The sequence below is a fragment of the Sylvia atricapilla genome, chromosome 25 (genome assembly GCF_009819655.1).
Source record: "Sylvia atricapilla isolate bSylAtr1 chromosome 25, bSylAtr1.pri, whole genome shotgun sequence".
Lineage (NCBI taxonomy): Eukaryota > Metazoa > Chordata > Aves > Passeriformes > Sylviidae > Sylvia > Sylvia atricapilla.
The window spans coordinates 3394445-3421852 of NC_089164.1; the positions used below are offsets into that span (position 1 = coordinate 3394445).

General features: G+C 50.1%; 1 protein-coding gene across 6 annotated transcripts in view; it reads left to right on the top strand.

The window, feature by feature from the left end:
- ANKS1A (ankyrin repeat and sterile alpha motif domain containing 1A) overlaps nt 1-27408 on the top strand; it is a 77630-nt gene that overhangs the window by 20962 nt on the left and 29260 nt on the right. For all 6 annotated transcript variants that reach the window (XM_066335718.1, XM_066335719.1, XM_066335720.1 and 3 more), the window contains 8 exons: nt 3629-3925; nt 4543-4618; nt 4902-5003; nt 6209-6304; nt 6388-6584; nt 8018-8110; nt 12668-12785; nt 18449-19011. In XM_066335718.1, coding sequence (XP_066191815.1) covers nt 3629-3925; nt 4543-4618; nt 4902-5003; nt 6209-6304; nt 6388-6584; nt 8018-8110; nt 12668-12785; nt 18449-19011 — 1542 coding nt within the window. The remainder of the gene's footprint in view (nt 1-3628; nt 3926-4542; nt 4619-4901; nt 5004-6208; nt 6305-6387; nt 6585-8017; nt 8111-12667; nt 12786-18448; nt 19012-27408) is intronic.

A 27408-nucleotide genomic window follows, 5' to 3' on the forward strand; every position in this document is an offset into this window, starting at 1 on the left:
GTCACCAGTGCCCACCCTCCGAGCAGAAATGCATTCCCATGAAGCTCATCTGAATTGAGGATTTTTGCAAAAATCCAGATGGGAATTTTATGCCTTTATGTCTTCTGTGGGAACCCAGTTGAGCAGTTCAGTTGCCTGAAAGGAGCTTCCTAGAAAGTGTCATCAATAACCAAGTAAAATCTTACACACTCCAGTACTGGGATGTTGAATGAAAAAGGAATGTAAAGAGGGGCTGTCCAGGGAGTTCCCTTTTTTGTGAATTTTTGTTTACAGAGTCTGATAATTTGGGTTTTATACTGTGGAGAAGTGCATTATTTAAAGCCTCAGTTCAGTGTTTACAATGGCTGAGGTGCTCTCTAGAGCAAGACAAGATTTTGGGAATCTTTGCTTTGGTTTTAAGGAGAGAGATGATTTACACACAGTTGTTGGATTCATCACAAGTTCTGAGCAGCTTTGCACCAGTTCCTGGCCAGGTGTGATGAAGAGCATTTGGAGTTGTACCTGTCACACAACTGTTTTTTTCTCAGGAGCAGCAGGTTGTCAGTAAGGCAGGACTCTGTTGGACACTCAGACACCAACAAAAATCTTACCAAGGAATCCTAGAAGTAGGATGAGTGGGACTGAAGGGCTCTGTAGCCACTTTCCCCAGCCCTGGGGCAGGATCAAGTCTCCTTACACCATTCCTGAGCAGGGTTTGCCCACCAATTTCTGAAAAAACTTCTTAGAGGGACAGCTCTGTGGCCTTTCTTTGGCAGTTTATTTAACCCTTCAGATCTTTGCAGATCAGAAAACTTTCCCTTATTTAAACCAAGTCTCCCTCTGCTCAGTCTCACGGTGTGTTGGGAGCAGGGGGTGCAGAATGGACACATCCCTAGAAGGGGCTGTGGATTCTCCACTTGAGGAACAGCAGGGCTGTGTGTGGTGAGTGGTATCACATTGCCAGGGCTTGAAACCTGTGCCAGAGCCCATAAGAAAGCAGAGCCATCCCTGCTCATGTCCTGTTTGTGCTCTGCAAGATGGGCATTGCTCCCAGCTCCTGTCTTCCAGCTGAGAGCTGGGGGGATGCAAGGATTCCTGCAGGAATGCAGCCCCTCGGCCCTCCTGAGTGCTCTGTTTTTCTAAGCAGTTCTGAAATTTGAAGCCATGTGCCTTCTGGCTGCTGGAATGGAATTTTCCTTTTTCCATCTCTGATACATCTGTAGGTCTGAGCACTCCTGCCTGCTGCTCTGGTTTGGGCCTGGAGAGGTGACGCAGGAAGGGAGCAAACTCTCTTGCCTGAAGAACTGTAATATTTTTGGCTGCTCAAAACTCTCCCAAAATGGAGGCAGTAAAGACTCAGGCAGTAGTGGGAGTTTCCACTGCACAGTCTGGAATTGGGAGAGACTTGCTGTGATGATTCAAGGGGAGTTTTACCACCTGCTGATCTCTGCTGCTGGAGGAAAGTCTGGGGATTTTGCCTCGAGCATTGGAGCCCCAATCTGCTTAGGGGAAATTGGACTGAACTGCAGGGAAGATGAAGGAAGTCTCCAACAATTAGGTTTTTAAACGATGTTGTGTTCCCATTTTTGAGCCCTCAGGTGGGTGCTTGGAGCTGCTGCATGTTTTAAAGCCCCCTGAGGGATACATACCCTTGCTAGGGAGAAAGGAGAGGGGCACAGTCCTAGCCAGGGAGATCCCCAGTAGCCAGGGCTGGCATGGCAAGAGCAGAAACTAGTTCCTGCCTCCCCTTATGGCACTGTGATCTTCTTCCTCGTGCTCAAAGGGCATAATATATGATATTTCACTGGGGCCATGAACTCAACAGATGAAGAGACTTCCAGCAGTTCTAAAAACACAGAATATTTTTCTCCCCTTTACTGTTCCAAGCAGTGTAGCATGATAAGCAAAAAGATGTGCCCCTACAGCTCTGGGGCAGGGAGCTGCTGCTCAGAGGGTTATCCAGTCTTTCTACAAACCCTGGCACTGAGGATCTCTCATGCCATGGGGCAGGGTAAGGGCCTGGGCCCAGCTGTCGTGGGCTCCCTGATCCCTGCACTCCCAGCCCTGCCAAATGGGAATAATGGGATTTGCCAACCCTGTAAATGGCTGAGAGCAGCAGTGTGAGCTGACGGGCAGGTGCGAGGTCTGATGTTCTCTACTCTGTCCCCTCTCACTCTGTTTGTATATTTTCTGTGCAGACTCTGTATCCTGCAGTTCCCTCTGTCCACGTGTATGTGCCTCCCCCCAGGATAGAGCCTGTTGGACTTGGACCTTCTGTGCTGGCAGTGATGCTTTGCCCCTGTTTGCCCCCTGCCCCTGCATGTGCCTGATTCTGCCTCCTTCCCTTCACTGCCGTACAAACTGCAGCTGCCAGAGCCTCTTCCAGCTCCCCTCCTGCTTTGCCTGTGCCTGAGAAGTGATGCAAAAGCCAGATTCAAACAACTGGGGGATTGACAGGACTCCTGTGAGCCTGAGAGTGACTGAACACCTCTGCAGGATCCAAGTGCTTGTGCAGCCTCACGTGTTTGTGACGTGGTGCAAAATACTGAGCAGTGTCCCAAGGTGTGCATGTGCTCTCCCAGCAGGCAAGCAGGGATCAAATTCCCTTCTGCAGTGGTGCTGCTGCCTCCAGCAAGACAAGAACATTCTGTTTATTTTATTAGAAATGTTGTTAAAATGACAAATTCAACCACCATTCTTTCAGCTGAAGTGTGTAACTGTATTAAACTTTTCTGGGGGTTATATTGTCAGATGGTTGTTTCTAAAGTGCTTAAACCAGAATCCCTCTGTGGAGGACACACAGTAGCAAAACTAGAAACTTGAGAGGAAATTAATTTGAGAAAAGGCTCTGTTAGATCTGGCCACGTTCCTATTTTGCACCTACACATTCAGGCTGCTCATCTTTGGGCTTTGCATTGCTGGTTCTTAGCCTGGCTGCTCTGCACGCTCTGGTTTGGGTCTGGCTTCCAGCTGGGGGTGCTCCCTTGTCTCTGAGACGTTGCTTCCCTCAGCTGACCTGAGCTTGTTCCTGCAGTGGTGGAATTGCACGGCTCTCTGGTTCACAAACTGCATGGGACTGGGTGCACCCTTTCTCTAAACAGCTGGAATTGCAGAGGTGGAATGATTGTTATAACTAGGATAAGTAGGAATTGAAACAATTTGAAGTTTAAATCTAAAATGATGATGATGATGAAGCTTCAGCAAATAGAATTCATACAACAGGTTGCCTGCCTTATATTCAGCCATTTATTTTTGTGGCACCCTGAAGTGTGGGATGCTGCCAAGATACCAGACTGCCTTCCCCAGGTGCCAGCAGCATTAATGGGAATCTGGATACAGCTCAACATCCCTTAAACTTTAAAATAGCCCCTGGATTCTGACCCTAGTGCTTGGAAAGCAGGCTGGTCCCTCTGTAGTGCCTCTTTCCCACAGCTCTTGTCCGTTGTTCTGGACATCCCTGAAGCTGTGGCTGAGTTGGCTGATCAATGAGTTTGTGAGGGGAATGCTTAACACCCAGGGAGCTGGTGAAACATTGCTCAGGCTGGTTCAGACTGAGCTCTCTGCTTCCCCACTGGTTTTATTTTTTGCATTTAACCTTTAACATTGGAGCGTTAGCTGGCCCTGACACGCTGCTGCTTGTGGCCCGCAGAACAACGACAACGAGACGGCGCTGCACTGCGCGGCCCAGCACGGCCACACCGAGGTGGTGAAGGTGCTGCTGGAGGAGCTCACGGACCCCACCATGCGCAACAACAAGTTCGAGACCCCCCTGGACCTGGCAGCTCTCTATGGGAGGCTGGAAGTGGTCAAGATGCTCTTGAACGCCCACCCCAACCTGCTAAGCTGCAACACTAAGAAACACACTCCGCTGCACCTGGCAGCCAGGAACGGTCACAAAGCCGTGGTGCACGTCCTCCTAGATGCTGGCATGGACAGCAACTACCAGGTATCTGGTGTGTCTGAGTGGGGCTGGGCTGGTGGCTGGGGATTGGAGAGCTCCACCAACCCTCCTGGCAGAGGGAGCGCTGGCAGAAGCTGGGGAGAGCTTTGTGTCCTGCTGGGCTGTCTGTGCAGCTCTGGGTTGCTGGGGGAGGCTGCCCGGAGGGGCTCGGGTGCTGTGCATGCCTCACGCCTGCGCAGGGGCCGGCCAAAGCCCCAGACACGGAGTGAGGGAGAGAAACACCCCGTGGCCGAAGCTGTTCTCCCCTGCAGTGCTGTGAGCTCTTGATAGGCAAACATGTCTCTTCCTATCAAGCCACTTGTGAATGTGCTGTTTTCACAGCAATGGCTTGTATGTGGGTCCTGTTTTTCCTTGTCAGGACATGACTTCTTGCCAAGCTGTAGAAGGTTCTTTGTTGATCTCTCTGATGGAACCGTCCCCATTTTCCATCCCACATCCTCAGCGTTGTAATAATGTTGACAGTCCGTCCTCAGCTGTAGGTAGTGCTGCCCACACCTCGTGTACAACGCCGTGTATTTATTGCTTCCATAACCCTCTAAGCCATGCCTCCCTCACCATTCCCTGCTGTCTGGCTTCATGCTATGTTTCCATTTAATTTGCAGACTGAGAAAGGCAGTGCTTTGCACGAAGCTGCTTTGTTTGGCAAGACAGATGTGGTACAAATATTGCTGGCTGCAGGTGAGAGAATGTTCCCCTTTTGAAGCACTAATGTGGTGATCCCTTCACCTAGAGCTTGAGGAAATCCCTTTCTAGTGCAGCAGGTTTCTCCATCCAGCTGTCAGAGCTCCACAGAGCAGGATATAGGAGAGGTTGGCTCTTGGAGTTTGGCTTTAGATTTGTCTCCAGAGTGCCTTTTAGCTCCCCCCAGTGATGATCACAAATGTGGCTTGATGAAATACATGAACCTGCACATAGTTAGACAATATTCTTGCTTTTGCCCTCTGTACCCCTGTGGCCACAGGTATTGATGTGAACATAAAGGATAACAGAGGCCTGACTGCTCTGGACATTGTGAGGGAGCTTCCTTCCCAGAAAAGCCAGCACATAGCAGCTCTCATTGAAGGTGGGTAATGCAGCTCTGCCCCTGGGGAGGAGGGGAAAGCTTGGGGTGCTGATTGTGCTGGGGCACAGGGTATGCTTTTGTAGACCTGGAAAGTGCTGAAAGCAAAGCAGCTTCACGCTGTGCTGGAAGAAGCAGTGCTGAAACACTGGGGTGAGCTTCTCCAGACCAAATGTTTGGAGGAGGACTTGGGGGGATTGAGGAGGATTAGCCCTTTGCTGAGGGAGTGTGGCGTGACTTTTACAGTTTAAATGGGCTTAATTGAGCTTTGTTTTGCTCACTTTAGAAGTTAATTAAAATTAAGGGTAGCCTAAATCTGCTTGCAGAATGCAAAGTAACAGCTTTAGAAATGGTTCTGGTGTAACTCCCCTTTACATGTCTGTGTAGGCAAATCGTTGTCCACAGATCTCACATCCTGCTCCTCCCCTCGTTGTGAGGCTTGGGCATGGAATTTGCAGATGAGATTTACAGAAAAGGCCTTGATTACTTGTGTTTTATAAAGGAGCTTGGTCCATTGTGTCTGTCCAAATTCGGGAATGAAATGTGACATCTTGGCTAAATTCATACCTTGTAATTACGCTGTCTGCATTTCCTCTCAGCTGTGGGGAGGATCAGAAGCATTTGGAGCTGGGCTGTGTTATTCATGCTGAGCATTTGGGAGCTTTGCAGGTTCAAAGCACTTCTCAGGCTTTAAACTAAGCTGTGCCTGTGAGGCTGGAATGTTTGAGCTTTATTCTGAAACTGAAGACAAAGATGGGCTTTAAAACTGAAGGTGTTGCAGATAAAGCTGTTAGTCTTCCCCAGGAGGGAGCTGCTGTTGGATGTTACATCAGCTGAATGTCTCTGGCTTTGCCTGTAGTTGGGGGCTGGTTTCTTTTGTTACGACTCTGTTCAGTGATGGAGTTTGTGTGTGCAACATGAATTTGCTCCGTGACACTGTGTCCGTGCAGCAGCTTTGCAGCTTTCTGATTAAAGACTCTGAAAGTTCAAAGGACCATCCCTACCCTTGTGCCTGTGATTAAAGAGGCTGCCTGCTTCTATTCTGGGATCTGAGATGCAAGTTTTAATAATGTTATTTTTTTTTTTTTTTGGGACACTTAATAAGCTGACAGTTGGCCTTCCACCCACGAGGGAGGAAGTGCCATGTGCTGATGGGGACAGAAAGCCAGATTGACGTGAGCTGACCCTGTCCCCCAACCCCCTTGCAGATTACACCGTTGGGAAGAAAAGTGCCAAAGCTGTGGAGAAATCTGCTCCAGTCCAGCTCGCTCCAGCCACCGATCCCTCGGGCCGGACGTCTCAGGGTGGGCATCCTCAGCATTCCTCTCCCTGCCAGCACCGGGGTCACAGCTCCAGTGACAGTCCCATCTCTCTCTTCCCCCTGCAGGTGACGTGGACAAAGCTGTCACAGAGCTGATCATCGATTTCGATGTGAACCCTGAAGAGGAGAGCCCCTATGAAGCTTTGTACAACGCCACGTCCTGCCACTCCCTGGACAGCCTGGCCAGCGGGAGATCCTCCGACCGGGAATCTGGGAATAAGGAAGCTGAACCCAGTGGCCTCAAGGCAGCTGGAGTCAGGCCTGTATGTAGCTCACCCCTGCTTGCCCTAGAGACACGGGGGGCTGACAGCAGGGTCAGGTTTTGCAGCAGCTTGAGGAAATCTTTAAATCCTTCCCCGACATTGATGAGAGCAGGCAGGTCCCTCTCCTTCCCTGCCCTGTTCACAGGGATTGCCTAAAAGCAGATGCTTCTTCATGTCACCTTGTGTTGTATCCTTCTGTTTCCTGGCAGTGGTGCCAGTGAATCTTGGTCTGTCAGGAGATTACATTTTGCAGAAGGGCTGACTTCTTGTCCTGAAAAAAGTTCTGGAAACTTGTATGGAGTGTCTTCTCATGTCTCACTGCTTTACCAAAGCTAAGGCTCTCAGGAAATTATCTGTAATAACCTGTTGGAGACTAGTTGGCAGTGGAAGGGGATTTTTTTGTGTATTACTTGTAGAGCTCTGTAGAGGGTACTCCAGGCTTTACAAGGCAGCACAGAGCTCCTGGAACTGTCCCCAGAGAAGTCTTCCTCACCTTCTGTCAGCTGCATCTGCTGCCCTGGTAGCGATCGGTAGGAAAGCTGCTGTGGGGCAGATGGGACACGGGCCCTGCAGTGCTGGGTCAGCTTCAGGCTCTGTCTTCTGGTTGGTTTTCCAAAGCCTGCTCTGTGGAGGCGTTTCTGGACAAAAGGCAGAGCAGCAGTGAACAATTAAACTGCTGGGGGCACAGTAACCATGGTTCCCCTCTGTGCAAAGAGATGCAGCCTTTGGTTTGTGCTGAGAGCAAGCAGAATAGAAACGAGACAAAAGCTTTGGATGATGGACATTTTGGCCAGATCTCTCAGGTGTGCAGTGCCAGGCAGTTGTGTTACTGATCAAATCTTGTCATTGCCCTGTGCTGATGGTGTCTTGTGTGAAATGAGCTCGGTTTTGTCACAGGTAAGGAAGGATAAAAACTGAACTGCAGTGAAAAGAGCAGGAAGAGGGACATGCTCCAGTAGTTTGCTGGAGTTTAAGCAGTGCAGCTCTGCTGCTCCCTTTGCCATTAGATGGAGCTGTGGCTGGGCAGGAGGTGGCCCTGGGATGTACTCAGCCTCGGACCAAGCAGCAGCAGCTCCAGCTGCCCAGTTGCAATCCTGGGATATTGCTGGAGAATTTCTTGATCCCTGGAGTTTCCCACTATAAAAGGTTCCTCTGACATCTGTTTCACGAATCCACAAGCCCTTTGTTCTGATCAGTTCATTGCTCACTCCCCTGTATAATGCTGTGGAGGTGCTGATTTGGGTCTGAGTGAGACCAGCGTGAACGTATTAATGTCCTGAGGAGGAGAAGCAGCAGCCATTGCCCAGCTCTGTGCCTTTAGGGCTGAACTTTTCCTCCACCCAGATTCATTTGGAGAGGTCCTCGCTGCAGCAGTGGGGGCATAGACTGGTGGGGCAGAAGGGATGAGCTGACAGTGTCTGTCTCACCTGCAGAGAGAACGTCCTCCCCCGCCGGCCAAGCCGCCGCCTGATGAAGATGAGGAGCAGAATGTGGAGAAGAAGACAGGCCACAGTGCTCCCTGTGAGGTACATGGGGCTGGCTCTGGGGTGTTCCGTGGGAGAGTGGTTTAAACATTAGTTTTAATAGTTTGGGAGGAGCCAAGGATGCTGTTACCTCCTGTGCTTGCTGGGCTGTGAATGTGAAGCATTCCCTCACTCAGCATTGCTGCTGTCCCTTACCATGGGAACTTCCTTTGTCCGGTTCTTCCAGGGCACCTCAGAGTTGACCTTCAGCCTTACTTTCCTATTCTTGGCTGAGAATTCCCTTAGGAGGAGATTTTCTGACCCACATTGCGATGTGGACCATTGCCCACTAGTAATGATCCCACCACAGGCATCTTCAGTTGGACTCAGACACAGAGGGGCTGTGAGTTCCTGCTTCCTCTGAGCTCGCAGCTGTGGAGGAGCTGAATGGGCTTGTGAGTCCCACTGCCATGAGCAGGGATCAGGGGCTTGAATTCAGCTGAGAATCTGGCTCAGCACGTGTTAAAGCTGCCTTCTGCAGGGGTCAGTGCTTGTCAGCTGCTTTCTGATGAAACTCAAGCTCTCCCATTTCATATTGTTGCTGCTGGGGCTTCCCGTTGCTCGTCTTACTCACCTACTTGTGAACCTCAGGTGTAAGGACTCTCTGGGAGACATGGCTGTGGGAAACCACAAATGGGCCTTGGCAACTTCTGCTGACACCCAGGAAAACCTTCAAAGCAAATCCAAATCCTGTGGATTTCTGTGTTCTGCCAAAGGCAGTGGGCTGTGTGTGAAGCTCGTGGAGCATGTGCCACCTCTGCTGTCAGAGCAGGCTCTGGTTCCACGGGTGCTTTGTCTGAATGTGCTGATCAGCTGGAGTTCTGCAAGGCATCAATGAGATCTGTTTTCTGGAGAGTGTCAAATCCACATGAGACATGAGTGAACGTGGTCTTCTGTAGCTGAGCTGACTGCAGAGAGAGGGAGTAAACTCTGAGCTGTGTGTGAACAGGGAAACTGGGATGTGACACTGTGGACTGATCCCTGCACTGCTGTTCAAATGCAGGGATGGTAACCAGTCCTGTGCCTGGTTCTGGCAGAGGAAAGCTGGGCAGCAGGTCATGGAGTAATTGGGAGCCAGAACTTGTTTATGACAATAAACACGAGGGAGGGAAACGTGCTCTGACCGTTCCTGCTGAGCTTTCTTGTCATGTTTAATTACCAAACACCTGCTGTGTTGTCTCCTGCCTTTAATGGCTTTGGAAGCACAATCCATTAAAGGGAATCTTGCTGGCAAATGGCAGAGTGACTTGCCAGGGAGACCTTGATTTGTGATCAACTTCAGTGACAAAACTTACAGGCAGCATGTGACTGCCTGGAAAATGACCTTTTGGACATTCTGATGAGGAGTTTGGGGCTGATCCTTTTACTCTGCTTGTTCCTCCTGGTCTGCTCTGCTTTTCTGATTCTTGCCCATCTTTTATCACCTCAGAGCTGCTCTCCCTGTGCCAGGCAGGTGTGCACATGCTCTGGGAATGCTGTAAACATTCTGCTGCAGCATCCCAACCTGCCACCCTCCAGCCCTGCTCTCCCATTGGAGCCAGGACACTTAGTCATTGAGTATTCTGGGGTTGGGCCAGACTCTAGTTTTTTACTTTTCTTTTTATTCCTTGCCAAGCTGGGGCTATCACTCAAAACAGATGAGCGTAAACAAGAAACTTCACTTTCATCACGGAAAGGCGTTGGTACAAACAGGCAAAGGAGCTGATTGTTTGGAGGTGCTTGAGTGGTGCCTTTCACTATCTGCAGAAACCTTCTGGGTTTGGAGCTAAGTAAGAGTCTGCACTGTCAAATTAAACTTCAGTTCCAGTTGTTTACTGCTTGTCTCCAGAAGGGAAGTGCAGATCAAGGACAAGGCGCCACGTTGGCTCCAGGAGTTTGGTCTGCAGCTCTGGGGAGGGAGAGAAGAGGAAGAGATGAGTTACCCTTTAAAAAGTCTTTCAAAGTCCTCTGCTGTGGATTAAGTACACCTTAAAGAACATTCTTATTATTCACAGCATCGTATTTTTGGGCTTTGCTAGCAATGAACCTTTATACATGCAAACAACATGCCTGAAGAACTAAAAGCTGAATTGGAAGAAAGCTTTACTTGGTGATGTTGCTCCTGGTCACAAACCCTACAGAGCAAGTAGGGTTCTCCAGCAATGGTCTTCGTTTTGAGTGAATTTGAACCTGGAACAGTATTTAGAGCTTGGAAGGATGAGAGATGGAGAAAATCAAGTGTCACCAGGCCTATGAAAGTTCACAGAGTAGAAGCTGGGAACTGTGTGCTGCTGGAGAGCTTCTGCCTTTGGTGCATTTAAAGAGGACAGCACAAGAATCATCATCCAAAGGAGTGTCAGGAGAGCACCAGAGCCTGGCTGAAGGTCCAGACTGCTGCTGTGCTAACAGGCTGCTGCTGGGCAGGATTTTTCCAAGATCACTGGCAAGAACCTCTTACCTGCTGTTCTGGTCTGATGGTTTTGTGCCACCATCTGGTCAGAATTTTTTCCCTAATTTGCTCATTATAAGCTCCTTCACCTGGAAAGGAGCAGGTTTGCCTGGCAGCTCCTGCTCAAAGCAGGTAGGATAAATAAATATTTCCCATGCCAGACGTGGCCTGTTTCCTCCCATTGGGAAAGTCACTTTAAAAGCCAGCTGGGTTTGTGCAGAACAGCACATGGATGTCAGAATCCTGTCTGTGCTGCTGACTCTTGGGTGCCTTTCCAAGACTCCTGTAAGCTTCCAGAGCTCCTGGCTGGGTTGCAGTCAGGTAGGCACCAGTTTGCCCTTGGAACAGCTCTGGTGGTTTCACTCTGGGGAGAAGCAGGACGTGGCCTGTGCTCTTCTGGCAAGGCAGTGGCAGGTCCAGGGGTCTGAGCAGGAGGAGCCCTCCCTGGGGGCATGTTTTGTTCAGACCTGTTGTTCCCTGTCCTGGCAGCTGGTAGGGATTGTTTGCTTTCTGGTTTGGGTTTGTCCCACTGCCGTTGGGTATAGTCACACATGGGGTCACAGAATGGTTTGGGCTGGAAGAGACCTTAAAGATCATCCACTCTCAAGCCCTTGTCATGGGCTGGGCCACCTTCCACTCAACCAGGTTCCTGCAAGTCCCATCCAGCCTAGCCTTGAACACTTCCAGGGCATTCACAATTTTTTCTGACCCTGTGGAGACCCTCATGCCATTAAAGGAATTTCCACTTGCCCTTTGCTGGAAAAGTGAAGATTAAAGATATCTCAGATGTAATAAAAAAGGCTTCTCCCCATGGATCCTTGCAGACATTGTGCAATGTTCTCCCTGAGTTTCGCAGGTCCATCACCCCCACGGCATCCCCTTTCCCTGTTTCCCCAGTGGCTGTGGGGTTTGGTGTCCTGTTCTCTCTTTCCCATGGTCACCTGCCCCCTGCCCTGCCCCTTGTACCACCCACGAACCTGAGACCCTCTATAACTGAGCAAACCCACATGTTCACCCTCTCTGGCTCCAGATTCACCCTCAGCTCACTGGAATAAACACTTGCTGGAAATGAATCTGGGGCTGGGAGCCTTCTGCCTCTCTGCTGAGCCAGCCTGGTAACGTGTGGTTGTGTGAGCTTGATTGCTGCCTGAATACTTCTTAAGCAGTTTCTCTATGGAGAGAAATCCCATGACTAGAATTTAGAAAGGCTGTAGCTGCACTCCAAAAAGACACGATGTTACACTTCCCCAGCTCTCTTGGAGCCTCTTAGGGTGCATTCGTGGGTCATGGTGAGCTCCTGGGGCAGGGTTGCATCAGCCTGCCAGGGTCTGGCCAGGAGATGGTGCTGAAAGGCAGCCGGCTGTGCCACCACTGTCCCGGTGACCAGTTCAGCCCCTTCAGCACTGGGATGGCACACGAGGGCACCCAGTGCCTGTCATCCTTGGCATTGATGCAGACCAACATGTGCGAGTCTGCAGCAAGACTCTGGATCCTGCAGCAAAACCTCATCCCTGCACATGGCTGGTGGCTTTCCAGAGCAGCTCAGGGAGAGTCTGCCAGGGTTACAAACCAGCTCTAAGTGGAGGCTTTGGGGGATTTAAATGAGCACAACCGCTGCTGCACTTCCTGAAGTTAAACTGAGTTCATACAGTGTTGCCTGAGGACTCTTTAGTTCTGAATATGCCACACACCCTGAGGTCAGAATTGCAGATCTGAGAGGGTGGCAGGGATTTGGGCGTTTGTTCTTTTCAGCCCTCTCCTAATAGGGCCGGCAGCTAAAAAGTGAATGACGATGCAAATTCCAGTAGCTACAGCGAGTCTGAGATGGGATGAACAGGAATAATGGTCTCAGCTCTTTTCCCTCTCCAGGCTGTCTGCAGCCCTTGCACAGTTGGTCAGTGCTGGAAAGCCGTCAGCAGCCTGAAATACTAAAAATTAAAGGGGGTTTGGGTGGGGTTTTTTTTGAGGGAGTTAAAAAACCCAAAGGGGATTATTACATTTTGACTCACGCTCCACAGTGAAGGTGTTGCCTCTGTCAGTTCTTGGCTTAACCCGTGGCATAGAGGCTGTGGGGTTTATGCTGGGACAAAGCATTGCTTTGCAGAGAACCACATTGTGCTGTTCTTCATTAGGCCTCTGCTGCCCGGGGGAAGAGCAGGGGAAGTGGAGCTGAGGAAGAGGAACACCCCTACGAGCTGTTGCTCACAGCAGAAACTAAAAAGCCGGTTGCAGTGGACAGGAAAGCAAAAGGTGAGTGACCATCCAAAAAGCAGAGCTGTTTGCTTACATACGCTTCAGGAAAACGTGGGGGGCAGAGGGCAAGTGGAACAATGAAAGTTCTGCTGGGTGGGGGCTGGAGGGTGATTGTTGTGTTTCCTGGTAATCTCTCTGTAAAGGAGAGCTCTGAGCGTTCCTGTACAGAGTGTTCGCGGAGGAAGGGCAGCTCCGCTGTGGGACAGTTCAGAGATTGCAAGGATCTGCTCTGTGACCTCAGAAATGCCCAAATCTCGTGTCTGGCCAAGCAAAGGCAGAGGGTGAGAGGCTGGAGGCTGCTCCTCTGCCAGGGAAGATGAGCAACACGAGTGTTCCAGTGAGCCGTGTTCTCCATCCAGCTGGCGCTGCAGGTTTCTGCTATCGTGCTGTAAAATCAACATCCTGCTCTGTGTTAGAGCTAATTTGGGATGGAAACTAACAGAGGAGGAAAACAAAAATGTGTAGAGCAGGAACTAGAACTGTCTGAGACCACAGGGGTACACAGGTTGTTGATACTGAGGCAGTTTCTCCTCCCCCTGAAGGACCTTCGAGCTTTACAAAGCATCTGGGAACACCTTGTCTCTCTTGTGTTTGGCTGTTGTTGGCTTTTTGGCTTTCCTTCAACAATAACAACAAAAGGTTTGTTTAGAGGGAGAAGATTTCTGCGTTATTCAGACGTCCTGAGCAGGAATTTGGGTGGATTTAATTTGGATTCTCACACTGGAACCCCTCTCCCTCTGAGGATGGACAGAGCTAAGGAGGACTTAAGGTCGTGCCTTGTTGACCACTTTGTCAGATCTGCAGCTTTTCCCCCTTCTTACAGCATGATAGCTATCATTGCTCAGGTCCTGCTGCTCTCCTGGATGCTCCAGGGTGGCACAAAAGATCATTGTGTTCCCACCAGCACTTCCCAAAGCCCCTCACTCCCGGAGGCAAATTTTGGGAGGTTTTCAAGTTGGTGCTTTGCAGTCTGGGTCAGGAACAGTCCTTGGGCAGCAGCCACTGAGCCAAGGCTTTCAGGCTTTCATCAGTGAGCAGCTATTGCTGGTTATTCAGGCACGAGCTATTCCAACTGCTCCAATCCTTCCCCTGGCTGCTGTGTTCAGGTTTGATTGGTAAGAGTGGAGAGGTGTTCTATCTATGTGTCAGCTTAAAATAAAATCTCAGGGTAACACAGCTGCCTGTTCTTGATGTAGATCTCTTCCCCTGAAGACAGGTGAAGTTGCAGGAAGATCTTTATGGATCCAGAGCAGAGTCCCGTCTTTTAATGTACAGTTGGAAAGATCAAAGCTGTGACTTCACGGTTTGCATTCTGTGGAAAGTGTTGGTAACAAGCTTGGAGCCCTTCCCACTGTTACAGTGGAAGAAGTCCAAGGATGCAATTGAGTTTTTCCTCATCTTCCCTGACTCTCCCATTCTTCTAATGGAGTCAGCACTGTGGTTGATGCAGGGGGAGAAGATTAAATTTAAGGAGTGGCTGAATTAAGCAAGAGTTGAGGGAGAGACCGAAGCGTTACTTTGGGGTGCTAGAGAATTTTCCCACCTCTGGGTCAGAAGGATCCTGGAGCATTAAAGGCAGCAGCTTAATCCCAAGACACAGAACAGGCTGAAACCTGGCTTTGAACTGCTCCTTGGCTCTCAGTCTGAGGGTCTGGCCTTCTGGAGGAGTTCTGGAGCAGCCTTTGGTCAGGAGAGGAGGGATTGGCTTCTTGTGGCTGTTGAAAGGGCGTTTCAGGGCAGCGGAAAGGCTGAATTTCAGGCACGCGGGTTTAATGGTGCCTTTCATCTGTGATAGCTGCCTTTGTTCCTCTGGCTGCCAGTTGTCCTGTGTCCAGCCAGCAGATGAATGTGGCATTATCTGCTGGCTTTGGTGGCCTTTGTGTGTGTTAGAGCAGCTCGCTGTCACATGCTGGAGCACTGGGAGAAGTTGGCCTCATGTTTTGGGCAGAGTTATCAGGAGTGGTTTAAGCCAAATGCTCTCCCATCCACTTTGGTGTGCAGTCACATGTGTGAAGTCAGGGCACTCAGGCCCCCTAAGGGACTGTGAAAACAAGGCAAAAAAAGGAATGTGAGTGGAGTGACCAGGGGGAGGCTTCTCAGTTCCTGCTGCCTCCAGGGAGACCTAATGGAGGGTGAAAACTTGAGTTTTGACCTGTTTGGCTTCTCAGGAGTCACACCCAGGTGTTGTCAGCAGTGACCAGCTGCAGGTAGGACTGACTTGGTGCCTTCTGGTAGTTATTAGAAACTGATACTTGAGGTTGTTTGGTGCTGCTTCCATAGGAGGTCCAGCTTGAAGTCCCCACTTTGCCCTTCCTCCAGTTAGAAATTTTCTTTGTGGTTATACTGGTTCAACCAGCACAATGTGACTGTGCTGTAAACCAGAGAGCTGGAACAAGCCAGCAATAAAGTCAGAACGTGCTGCAGAGAGATTGAAAGACGTTCTTTTCTGAGAGCCAGAATATGCCAGCTGAAGCAGCAGGGTGGACATTGCTGTGGGGGTTCTGTGGGGACACTTGGTTATTGCAGGCAAAGGTTTGGGGACAGCTCCTGGTTTGCTGTGAGATGAAGGACAGTACAAACTCACAGCCTGCATGTCCTCATGTGGTGTTATCATGGGCAGAGGACAGATCTCTGTCCCGTATCTCTGTGTTTCTGCTGTCATGGTGTTGTGCAGAGTGACATTAATGATCTCTCTAAGCAGGACAGCATTTCATTGCCCTTTCTGAAGAGGGGAGTACAAAAGAGCACAAATTCAAGTGGATAAACTCTCCCTGGAATCACTGAGGTGGTGAGGTTAACACAGGAGTGTGCCATCCTCAGCCGTGTTCCACACGAGGTAGCTGGCTGTGGAAATCGTGTTTCAGTTCTGTTGTAGGTGAAGGATATTTTTGCACCCCTCAAGGCCAGCTTCTTCCTCTGGCCTTCTGTTTCACAGGAGGGAGATTTGCCTGACCCTCACTTGACAGATTCTGGCGTGCTGTAACCTGGGCAGCCTTTTCCATGTGCAAATCAGAGGCTGCTGTATTCCCTCAATGATTTTAAGGCTGGGGAGCTTGAGCAGGCAGCAGCTGCAGGAACAGCTTCATTCTCCTAATCCAGGGTCATGAGACAAATCCTGCTGCTGATATATAGGGAAAAAAAAAAAAATCCAGTGGAGGCAGGGTGGTTACAGCTTAGCCCAGAGTGTTTTGGGAAGTGCTTCGTATCTGGAGTCCTCAGGCTGCTGGCAGGGAAGCTCTTATTGGAATCCTCCCTGGGATGCAGACAGTCTGTACCCAGGAAGGGCTCCTGATCCCAGGAAGGATTGGGAGCAGCCTCTGCTGTGGGTGAGACCTTCAGGCTGTGGCTGGAAAAGGCAGGATCTGTCAAATGATCTGTGCTGGGGTGTAAAATCAGTGAAGGGAGCTGGGCAGAAATGCCTGTGCTGAGGCCCCTTTGTAAGTGTAACTCAGGTGTAACTGGAGGAGGAGGATTCTTTCAGATTCCCTAAAAGGAGAGGCCTGGAGTGCCCTGCATGTTCTTCTGACAAAAAAGACTGAGATGACTTTCTACATTAGTTTTTCTGTCTGCACCTTTCAGGGCAGGCTCTGAAATGTTTCCTTCGAGATGTTTCTCACAACTTCTGAGCAAGTGCTGTTGCCCTTGCTCCATCCCTTCCTTCCTTGGCAGCTGCCCTGTGTTTCAGAGTCCCTCTTCAGCTCGCAGATGAGTGGGTGGCTGGGATTCCTGTCCAACAGGAGCCCTTTTGTGAGGTGCTGGAGTTGGATTTGGAGCACTTTGTTCTGGCTGGACTCAAGTGTTACAGCACGTGGCACAAACTTTGGCCAGCCGCCTCTCTGCCTCCAGCAGAAATGTCAGTAAAGGTTCAGCTGGGGCATGGAAGAAATGGTTTCCAAGGAAGGGAAGAGGTTGGGAAGAAAAACTGCAGAAGTTTTTCTTTCCCCACAGGTTTATGTGACTGTCCCATCACTGCTGTCTTGCTCACCTCTCTGTGGCTTTGCATTAGTACCAGTCTGTCCTGTGAATGCAGCACATCTGATCTCCTCTGAGGTTTGTCCTCTGAGGTTTCTCTCCAGCACTGGAGCTTCAGAGCTTTATGCAAAGTAACTGGGTTTAGTCTGGCCTCATAATCTGGGGTGCTGCTGCTGGTCCCTCTCAGGCACACTGGGACCTGCCTCCCCCTTGGCAGCTCCAGTCACAGAACTGGTGGTTTATGTGCCTGTGCAAGAGAGTCAACAACTACTTCACTGTCCTGGAATCTCTAACTCATAGGATCCAGGATGAGATAATCCCTCACATCACTTGATCCCAGTGAGGGCTGTGGCTGCTCCTGGCCTTCTGTGCCTGCAAGGGGGACTCACCATGCTCATCAGGGACGGGGTACCTGGGACCCCTACACAAGGGCAAATGACTTAATTCAGCCCTTTCCTACCCGTTTCTGGTGTAGGACAGACCACAAAGCCCAATGGGTATTGGTGTTTGAAAATCCACAGGTCAGGCTTGGTGCTGAAAAGGTGCTGGGAGATGAGTTGAGCTCTCTGCTGCTGCTAATAGGCTGCTTTTAGTTAGAGTAGAACTCATTATTTTGCTCACGGAAAGGAGGGTTCCTTTGCCTTGGCTTCCCAAAGCTGCTGTCTGCAAAGCAAGTGATTTCCTCTTCACATCCAAACATCCTCCCTGCACTTCAGAGCCTCATTATCGGAGCCTTTCACTGTATTGTTCCCTTGCAGCATCAGTTTTTAGTCCTCAGACTAGAGAGTTTCTCCAGCACTAAATGGAAGCAGTTAAAATTCACAAGCAATGCTGGGAGGATGAAGGAATCCTAGGAAACCAAAGTTAGACTTGTGGGCTTGACAAAGTTTTGCTTTTGCAGTTGAAATGCTCGTTCAGCTGTGACGAAGGTGAGTGTGTGTGTGTGCTCAGCACTTGGGATCAGTCAATTCTTCATGGTTTATGCAGGACCCTGGTACCTGATATTAAGGTTGCTGGGGCAGGAGTAGCTGGGAACCAGTGTCACGTTTCTGGGGACAGGCAGTGCTTCACCAGCTCTGACCACTCTGTGCTCAGTTCATTGCAAAAGAGACTTTTTTGCTCAAGTTTTTTTTTTTCTTTGCATAAACTGTTTATTTCTCTCCCCTGAGCAGGGAGGAGAGGTTAAACTCGGAAGCCACTAGGGAGGGAAGCAGTGGGTTTTTTTGGGAGCGGATTTTGGAACTCGCAGGTCGATTACAGTCCAGGCGTTTTCCCACCCTGCAGCCCGTGCCAAGGACCGGGCGCACGGCTCTAAATAACGCTTTGGCCTTTATGGAAACGGATCAGATGTTCCAGGAGCCTCCGTCTCTGCTGCTCCCACCTCACTTGCTCTCTCTGCAGGATATAGTTAGCACTTCTCTTGGCCTTATATAGCAAGGCCTGATAGTTAGTGTTAACAGGAATAAAAAACACGGAGAGCTGCCAGATTGCGTAAATCGGGCCAGTGTTTGGAATTTCATAAATGCCATGACTTTGGGTACAAGTTGAGCACGCGGAACAATACGGAACTGTTCTCTCTTTATCTCTCCCTCCCTTGCTTAGGGAGGGCAGGGAAAGAGCTGGAATTTTGCTGCTGCTTCTTCCACGTTTTTAATTTCCCCCTCCTCTCTATTTTCAACCCCTTGAAGACCACAGGCGGAGCAGCGGTGGCCGCAGCCAGGACTCTGCTGAGAGCCAGGACATCCAGGTGCCAGAGCAGTTCTCAGGGTTGCTCCACGGCTCTTCTCCAATCTGTGAGATAAGCGAGGACCCTTTCAGGCTCGTTTCCTCCGCCGAGGAGGACACAGAAACCACGAGCCACCCCAGTGCTATGCAGCTGGAGGATGCTGAGTTACCCTCGTCAGGACCAGCCCGGAGCAGCTCCCCGGACCCCACGCAGACAGTGGTGTACGCCACGGTGCAGCACGTCAGCCGGGCGGATCCCGCAGCCGTAGTCACGCCCCACGTGCCGCAGCACCCCGGCGGTGCTGAGCCAGAGGGGGACAGAGCTGTGGGCAGAGCCCACCCGGGCAGCAAGCCCAAAGCCGAGCTCAAACTCAGCCGCAGCTTGTCCAAGTCGGACTCTGACCTGCTGACCTGCTCCCCGACAGAGGACGATGCCATGGGGAGCCGGAGCGAATCGCTCTCCAACTGCAGCGCCGGGAAGAAGCGGCTGGAGAAGTCCCCATCCTTCGCTTCGGAGTGGGATGAGGTAAGGCTGAGCTTGCTGAAGAGCCTCTGTGCCAGGAGTGACTGTGCAGCAGGAGCTCCCCTCTGCCATGCTGCCTTCAGGGGTCCTGGGTGGGTTGCGCTGCTTCGCTGACTCTGACAAGGCATTAACAGGCACATGCTCATTTGGGAGTCTGCAAGGTGTTAAATGCCAAAAGATAAAGTTCATTAGAGTGGGGGAATAGCAGAATTGCAAGCAGTTTCAAAAGTTTTTTGCTCAAATACAGGGCTTGCTTTCTTCTAGGCAAGCCAGGTATGTGTTCACATCCCCCAAATGAGAAAGACTCGATAACAGTGCCTCTCACCAACCTTTCTCCTGATTTCCTCCTTGCAGTTCTTCCCTGTTGACTATCCCAATGTCTTGGAAGCGTTCTGTTGCTGGGTCCCTGCTGCTGGGGAGTGTGAGCAGTGCCCCGGGGTTCATGGGGATGGAAGGAAGACAGCAATTAGGCTGGTTTGTGTATTTGATAGCTCCTGCTCTCCTCCTCACACGCTTATTTCAGCGGCTGGTTAGCAGTCACTTTATTATCATATCGGACACCCACGGACAGTTAAATATTTCATGCTCAGAAAGTTGGCCCTGGAGAACCACTGGGGCAAGATTAAGTGTCCCTCTGAAATTCAGCACCGCAGCATTACTGAAACATTCTTTGGGGATGATTCTGTGCTGGGAGAGCCGGGGCTGCAGGAGAGATAAGCTCGGATGAACCACTCTTTGTACTCTGAAAGGAGCTAAAGCCCCTGGCGTGGTGCTGGGGGTGTGGAGCAGCGTGTGCCGGGCGTGGAAACCCGGGGGAGGGTTGTGCCCCTGCGCTGGCTGATGCTCAGCTGCCTCTCCAACCCTGACTCAGAGAGAAAATTATCATCTGGGGAAGAGGGAGGTATTTAGAGAGCTAAGAGCAACGTGAGAATCCATCCCTCAGTCCGTTCTTTGCCTCCCCCTCACTCCCTGCCGGGTCTCAGGGTTGCCAAATAGATATTTTCCTCTGCAGCTGCTTGGGCTGGAGAAGCTTCACTGTTAATTGCCCAGGTCAGTTGTACCATGGCTTAGGGAAAGGCTCTGCAGCAGAAGGTTCTGTGGAAGGGCTGGATAATTCCCTGTGCTTTTATCTGAGCTGTTTGCAGCAGACACTGAAAGGGCAGAAGCCTTTGGCACGACTGCACTGGTAGCAGAGGTCAAGTGCTGGGCTGCCTGCACTGCCTCTGCTTCCTCTGCTCAGATGAACCCTTGGAGCTGCTTCCTCCTGCCTGTAAACAAATCCCTCATTTCCCCTGAGGCAGCCGGACGAGCCCCGGGAGAGGAATCTGCTTTTCCTTCCTCTCATGTTTAGGTGAGGAAATCAGAGAAAGAATGTGGAAAATTCACATCTGCCTGCAGTGAGGCAGGTCTCACTTTTTTAAAAGTCTGGCTGGTCATAATGGCAACAGTGAGATATAAACATAAATGTGATTCTGTGGTTGTGTATTAAATTAGTTCCCTGGATGGGATAATGCAGCTGCTCAAAATTGGATGCAACTTGCAGCCTCTGCGTTTACCAGGGCAATATAAACCTTGTTGAGACACCCCTGTTAGCAATGGTTTGGCTTTCCCTCTGTGCTGAGGGGAAACAGTGGCAGATTTATATCATTCTATTAATTTTAATGGCCTTTATGCCGGTGACTAAGGAGGGAAGTGATCTATGGGCAGCTCTCTGGACTCTGCCTGCTGGCCTGGCCAGCAGTAGGTGTGTCTGTGCAGGGTGCAGGGACTCGGGGAGGGATCTGTGGTGTCCCTGGACAGATGAGATCTGCAGCAGAGCCTGAGCTGACCCTGCTCTGTGGGGTCTCTGGGCTGTGGTGGCTGACTGGGGGCAGCAGAAAATCTGCTGCTTGTAAGCAAAGGGTCACGTCCTTGCCCTGGCCGAGCACTGCCAATGCCCTTTGTTGGAAGTGGAAGGTGGTGCTGGCTTTGCCAAAAGGGTGGGATGGGGAAGGAATGATTCACTTGGCAAAACTGTCCCTGTTGCCACTTGCAGCTCCCCTGCTCCAGGGACCTGGCCCAGAGTGTTGCTTTGTGCTCTGAGGTGTCCAGGAGCCCATTCAGCCCGTGTCCCATCTGCTCCTGGCCCCTGCTCCTTGCTGGAGTGGGGATGCACACGTGGGGCCCCTGCAGCTACTGTCAGCAGGTGGGACTTCTGTGTGAGCAAGGCAGAGAAACTCTCACATCAAACATCCACATTTTGCCTGGGGAGGTGAGGACTGGGAATGCTCAATCCTGCTCAGTGGGAGAGGGGTGGGGGCAAGGAGGCGTGTGAGGGGGTAGAGCTCTCAGTCAGCATAAATATTTGAGTGCTTCCAACCCTGTGATGGATTTGGTTTTCATCATTGGCTCATGAATATTGAGCAGACAGGGATGAGTGGGGCAGCAGCTGCTCACAGGGGGTTGGTACAGAACAACCTGTATTTACACCTCTAAGGGAGGAGGGCTCTGGCCCCCAGCCCCACTGCCAATCCTCTTTTCAGGGCAGATAGACCTGCTTCTGCTGTGCCTCCCTGCTCTGTGGGGCACCTCCAGACCTGCCCTCCAGCCTGGTTCATGCTCCAGGCTCTGAGCAGGGATGTCTGCAGTCAAGGCCTGGGGCTGCTCTTCTGCCTTGTAGGTGCTGTTAAGAAAAACGATGCTGTTAAATGATCAGGGCTAAGAACAAGGAAGGCTGCTGGGAATTGGCCTCAGACCTGGCTCCTGACATCCCTTAACATCCCCTGAAATCCTCCACTTCCAACTGCCTGCTATCAAGTCATCTGTTCCAATGTTGAGTTTGAATTTTGGAGGTTCCAGTGTCCATCTCACAAAACGAGGCTGTAGTTCTGTGTTTTGGCTTAAGCCGTCCTAGGAAGAGATTAAACGTCCTTCAAAAAAAAAACAAAACTTAGGGAACTGAATAAAACATGCACATTACTTTAGATTTTTTTAGAAAAAAAGGAGGTGCACAGTTCACCACTTTTTTTTTCCCCCTAAGTGAATTAGTTGAAGAACTAATGAATATTCTGTAGCTATCTATGGCACGGGACATTCATCTCCGATGACTAACTGTGGTGATGCTCCATGTCTCCTGCAAAAGGAATGCTTTACATCTGCAGTAACCATGGATGTGGTGTTTCACCAGTTCCTGACCCATTTTGGGGCTGTTGATGTCCCCTAAGGATGGATGCCAGGAGCAGATGGCACATCTGTGGTGCCTTCCACCTCAGGCTTGGAGCTGGGAGGCAACTTGGTGGAGGTTGTGGCTGCTGTGGGTGTCTTTAAACCTTGTCTGGACTGTTGGGTGCTGCAGTACACCCTGTGGAATCAGTGTCTTAATTACAGGCTTACTGTGGAGGATTAACAACATTTGCATTGAAATGTGAAACTTTCTGGAAGCCTTTTGATGCAAAACCTGCCGCTGCCTTAAAACACCCAGGAGTTGAAATTCAGAGCTGCCAGCCAGCACCGTTGAAAGAAAATGCAAATATTCCCCTTGTTACTCAGGAAGAGCTGCTGGTTTTGTGCCTGGTGAAATTGCATGGTGTAAAAGCTCAGGGTCAGCCTCTGCCTCCAAAATGTTTCATTTATTCTCTTGGTTCAGAGAGAACCAAATCTCCTTGCCCTGGGTTTGGCTGGTGGGACCAGGCAGGGTGACTTGAATTGTCCCTGGGTGTCCCCTGCCCCAAGCTGACCCTCGCCCTCTGCTCACATTCCAGTTTCCCCTTTGCCTGAAATAGTTGGAATTTGCTTTTGTCTAGGGCAGAAGCAGCAGTGGGATCAGTATTTCTGGTCTTGATTTCTGCTAAACAAGTATGGCCATCAGGGTCTTAATCAGCTTAATTATTGGGCTGATTATTCTATTGTCTCCAGATCCTAATGTTTCCTCCTGTTTTTCCTGTGCTAAGGTCAGGAATTCTTACATCACCCCTCATGTCCAATTCTTTTCTCTTTGCCCCCAGTGGGGAGATTTCCTCCAGCCTGATGAACTTTTTGAAGTGAAAGCTTTTGTGTTTCTACCATTTTTAAATCTGCTGTGAAGGCCCAGCCTGTTGGAATTGTGAGCCAATGTGGAACTAAGCCAATCCAAGGCAGTGTAAGACAATTTACTGGTTTTACAGGAAAACCAGCGTGCTGAAAGGCAAATGTAAAGACCAGGCATGCTTTGTTCCAGCAGCAAGGCTTGGACACAACAGGGGTGATATTTGCCAGTACAGCAGCTCCATCCACCTCTGTGTGTGTTTCTGGGAGCTTCTCAAGTGTGTGAACTCAATATTAGTGAATCAGAAGCTTTTTTTTTGATTCTTGTTTGAATGATTCGTGCTCTGACGGATGTTTTGGTTATGTAACAACCTTGTGATCATTGGCATTTTGGGGACATTTTTGTTTTTCAGGAACAGAAATGTCCGGCTGCAGTGTCCTTACTAAATCCAGTCCTTCATTATGTTCTTTTCCGCTTTACGTCGCATCTTCCAGCGCTTCTGAAGCTTTTATTTGAAAAAAAAAAAGTCTTTAAATCTCTGTCTCCAGCCTGGAGCAGCTTCACTGCTCTGTCCCACAGACCAGAGCCAGCCATGCTTGAGGGCCTTATGGTGCATTGGGGTTTGTGTTGGGATGCAAGAATATGGAAAGACAGGATTGATTCAGTGCTTTCTGGGGGTTTGCCTTTTTTGTTGTGACTCAGAGTAGCCTTGTCCAGTTGTTTCCCTGCTGTGGGCAGATGCGTTGCTGCATTTGGCCATTCTGTTTATCGTGTCAGTGTTGGATTTTAATGTTTGTCAAAACAACATTGATATTTGGAGGGCTGCGATACTGCAGATCCATCACACACTGTTGTGGAATTCAAGTTTATACCATAAGTTCCTTTTGGTACGTGTTTGGATTTGTAACTTTGGGATTTGTACAAAAACACAGGCTGGAGAGTGGCGTGAAGCAACAGGCCCTGGTCCCCTTCCAAATTAATTTCTCAGAGACCATATTAAGCCAGAAAATGTGTTTGCCTTTATCACTGGCAAGCAGTTGCAGAATGATTTGAAATAAATTCAGCAAGTCTCCTTGCTGTTTGGAAGGCTGCTGGGGGAGAATGGAGCACAGCAGCTCTGGATTCGAGTGCTCAAATGTGCCGTGAACAACTGGCTGGTGCAGTTTAGCTTTGAATTAATAAATGGAGCATTATGTTTTCCAGGCCTCTGGTGTTTGTTATGCTGAGTTCATACAGGCTGGTGTCTTTTGGAGACATGGAATATATTGAGCAGTGAAATATGAGCTGTGTGCTCCATGGGATGGCAGTGGGAGAACAGGAGCTGAAGCATCATAAACTGAACCAGAAGTGGTTTATGGGCTGTCACCAACCTAGAAATGAGATTCATGGCCCAAATCCAAGTTTCTCAGGTCTGTACCTGTATTAAGGAGTCAGCAGGTATTATTATCCCAGATCCCACTCTTACTCCATCCCTTTCAGACATGCTGATGGATGCTGCAATCCTGCCGTTCTTCTGCTCCAGGATATATTCCAGCTGAGTCTGAGCAGCCTCCCTTCCTCCTTCAGGGGTGCAGTATCAGTCAGTAATGGGAGGTCTGCTGTGGTATTGGAGCAGAATGGAAGTGTCAGTGATTCTGGGCTGCCCCAGCATCATCTGTAAACCTCACGTGCCCATAGTTCTCCCCTGGAGTTCAGAGCTGACCTGCTGGGCTGTGATGGGGCTGCTCACATCATCACTGGGGGGGTTTGTTGTGCTCAAAGGGGTTTGAAACTGTAGAAGCGGCTTGTTTGGGGGTTATTTTTGAGGTTTTTTTTATATTTTGAAACTTAATCTGCCCCATCCCCCAGCTGTTAAGGCTTGGAAATAATGAAGTCTTAACTCCTGACACTCTCCTGGAATTGCAGAAATTTAAAAGAGTGATAACCTTTCCACCCAACTTTGTAAGGAGCTTTGGAGACTGAAATCTGCTGCTGGAGCAGCTCTTGTCTGCTGAGCCTGAGCCCCGGGCGGGTTTGTGCAGTAGGTTATGAACCCTCAGTAATAAGGATTTATAATGGGAATCCTGCTATATTCTTAATTATACTCCTGCTGCAGGGTGTCATTATAGTGCACTAATGCCCTCCATATGGCAGATAGCGTGTGCTTGGTTCTGTGTGGTTTTATTTAATTACAGACCTTTATTTGAGTAACTTCGCTGCTCAGAGTCTTGAGGCCTGTGCAGGTGCAGTTCAGGTCCTCTTCCTGGTGCTCAGGAATCACTGGTGACTTTTAAGCTGCCAGTTTGGGAAGGGGCCACACAGGAAGCAGAAGACATTGACCCAAAACCTGGCACCAGCTGTGCAGAGAAGCTGTGGCTGCCCCATCCCTGGAAGTGTTCAAGGCCAGGCTGGACAGGGCTTGGAGCAACCTGGGATAGTGGAAGGTGCCTCTGCCCATGGCAGTGAGTGGAACTGGATGAGCTTTAAGGTCCTTTCCAACCCAAACTGTTTGAGGATTCTGTGATTTTAGTTTTCTCAGGGTGACCTTGCCGTGTCCTTGGCAGTCTCTGATGCTGCGTGCAGAGACTGAGAACAAACTTCTGCATTTGCATTGATGGTGACTGTAAGTTGAGGTTTTATGAAGCCCCTTTCAGAAAGCTCCAGGAGCATCAAGATGCCTCCAAGACTGGGTGAGTGTCACCCTGACAGAGTGATGGTCAGCCTGGTGCTGTCCAAATGAGACTCCTTCCCTGTGTGTGGGCAGACAGCCCCTGTTGTGTGAAGCTCTTTATTCTGGGGACTAAAGCATTGGGGCTGGTTTGATGGCCCTCAGTGGATTTCATTGGCTTCAAACTTCCAACAGTGGCTTGGGGAGGAAAAGCTGGAGAGATCAGAATGGACACCATGGCTTGGCATCCATCAGGGTGGAACGGGGCTGGCTGTGGAGCAGAGCCTCTGTGGGGCACTGTGTGCCCTTGGGGACAGGGGGGTCACTGCCCCCTACACAGATGTGGGACCTGTCCATCTCTGGGTTCCTGCTGCTCCTGCAGGCTGCCATCAGAGAAGAGGAGCCATCCTGCATCCTGCCCATGTCAGAAGCCATTGGCTGCTCCTGCCACGAGCACTGTGAGGTGAGGAATTACTGTGCAGGACTCTGGGGTGGAAATGTCTCCTGTCCTGCAGCAGGACAGACCTCAGCATGCCACGAGGCTGGTTTGGCCTCGCTGGTTGTCTGCAAACAAACGTCTCTTCCTCTGTTAGCAGAACTGTGCTCAGGATAGTTTGTTTTGAGTCTGGTTCTGTTTTGGAGTCACTGGCCAGTTGCTATGTTCCCATGGCCGCCTGCCTGGAAGAGCTTGCCCTGGCCCCAGCCGGACTCTTGACCGCACCCAGCTCCTTTTTTTGGGGCATTTGTATCTTTCACCAAATGTAGGCAAATAGGAAAATAGATCCAGGAGCTCCGATCCTGGTAACTGCTCCACAGTTCCTTCCAGGCACATTCCTGCTGTGGGGTTAGTGAGGGGCACTCTCCCATCCTTGCAGCCTTTCCTTCTCCCAGAGTACTTGAGCTGTGCAGTTTTTCCTTCCCTGGTGGGGTTTGAGGACTCACTGGCTCACCCTCACTGTCCCAGCATGGAGCCAGCTGCCCCTCTCCAGTAGGGATAACAGATCTGGTTGTATTCATTTAGAAGGTGGAAGCATTTTGTGGTTTTATTTCCGTGGCTGCAAAACAAATAAACCATTAAATCCCCACCTCAAACCAACCCCACAGCACAACCAGAGACGGGCACTCGGTGCTTCAGTGGAAAAATACAGGTTAAGCCAAAACAAATCGGTACTGAGTGTTCAGGCTACAACTAAGTCTGATCTGCAGTGCTATATTTAAACATGGTATTTTTGTATTTTAATAATTAACCAGTGGGAAAGAACAGCCTAAAAAACTGTAGCATAGGCTATTTTCAAGGTACCATCCCTTCAGCCCTGTGTCCATGCTGGAGTGCAGCTGAGGAAAGGCTGCAGAGGAAAGGGATGATCTAAAGCAGTGGTTCCCTCTTTAGGCTTGTTCTTCCCCTCACTCTTCTCCTTGCAGCCTGCTAACAGTTAAATGAAGCTGCTCAGCCATAAACCCATGTTTGAGGTGGTGTGTGAGGCTGTTTGAGGTGTTTGCTTTTTGTGCAGAGCCGAGGGCAGGGCAGGATTTCCCTCTGCATTAATGGCAATAGCTGGGACTGTGCGTAACTGTGACCGGCACTTGGCAAAGGAGGGCTGGGAAAGGTAATCCTCTGCCACGTGATTGTTTCATTTCCATTCAGTTTTATATAGCACAAGGCAATTCCCTGCTTTTGAGGAAAAGGTCGTGGGTGTTTCAATGCTTCAGAGGCACCTGCAAGTCCTCAAGGCAGAGCTGGGGCTGCAGA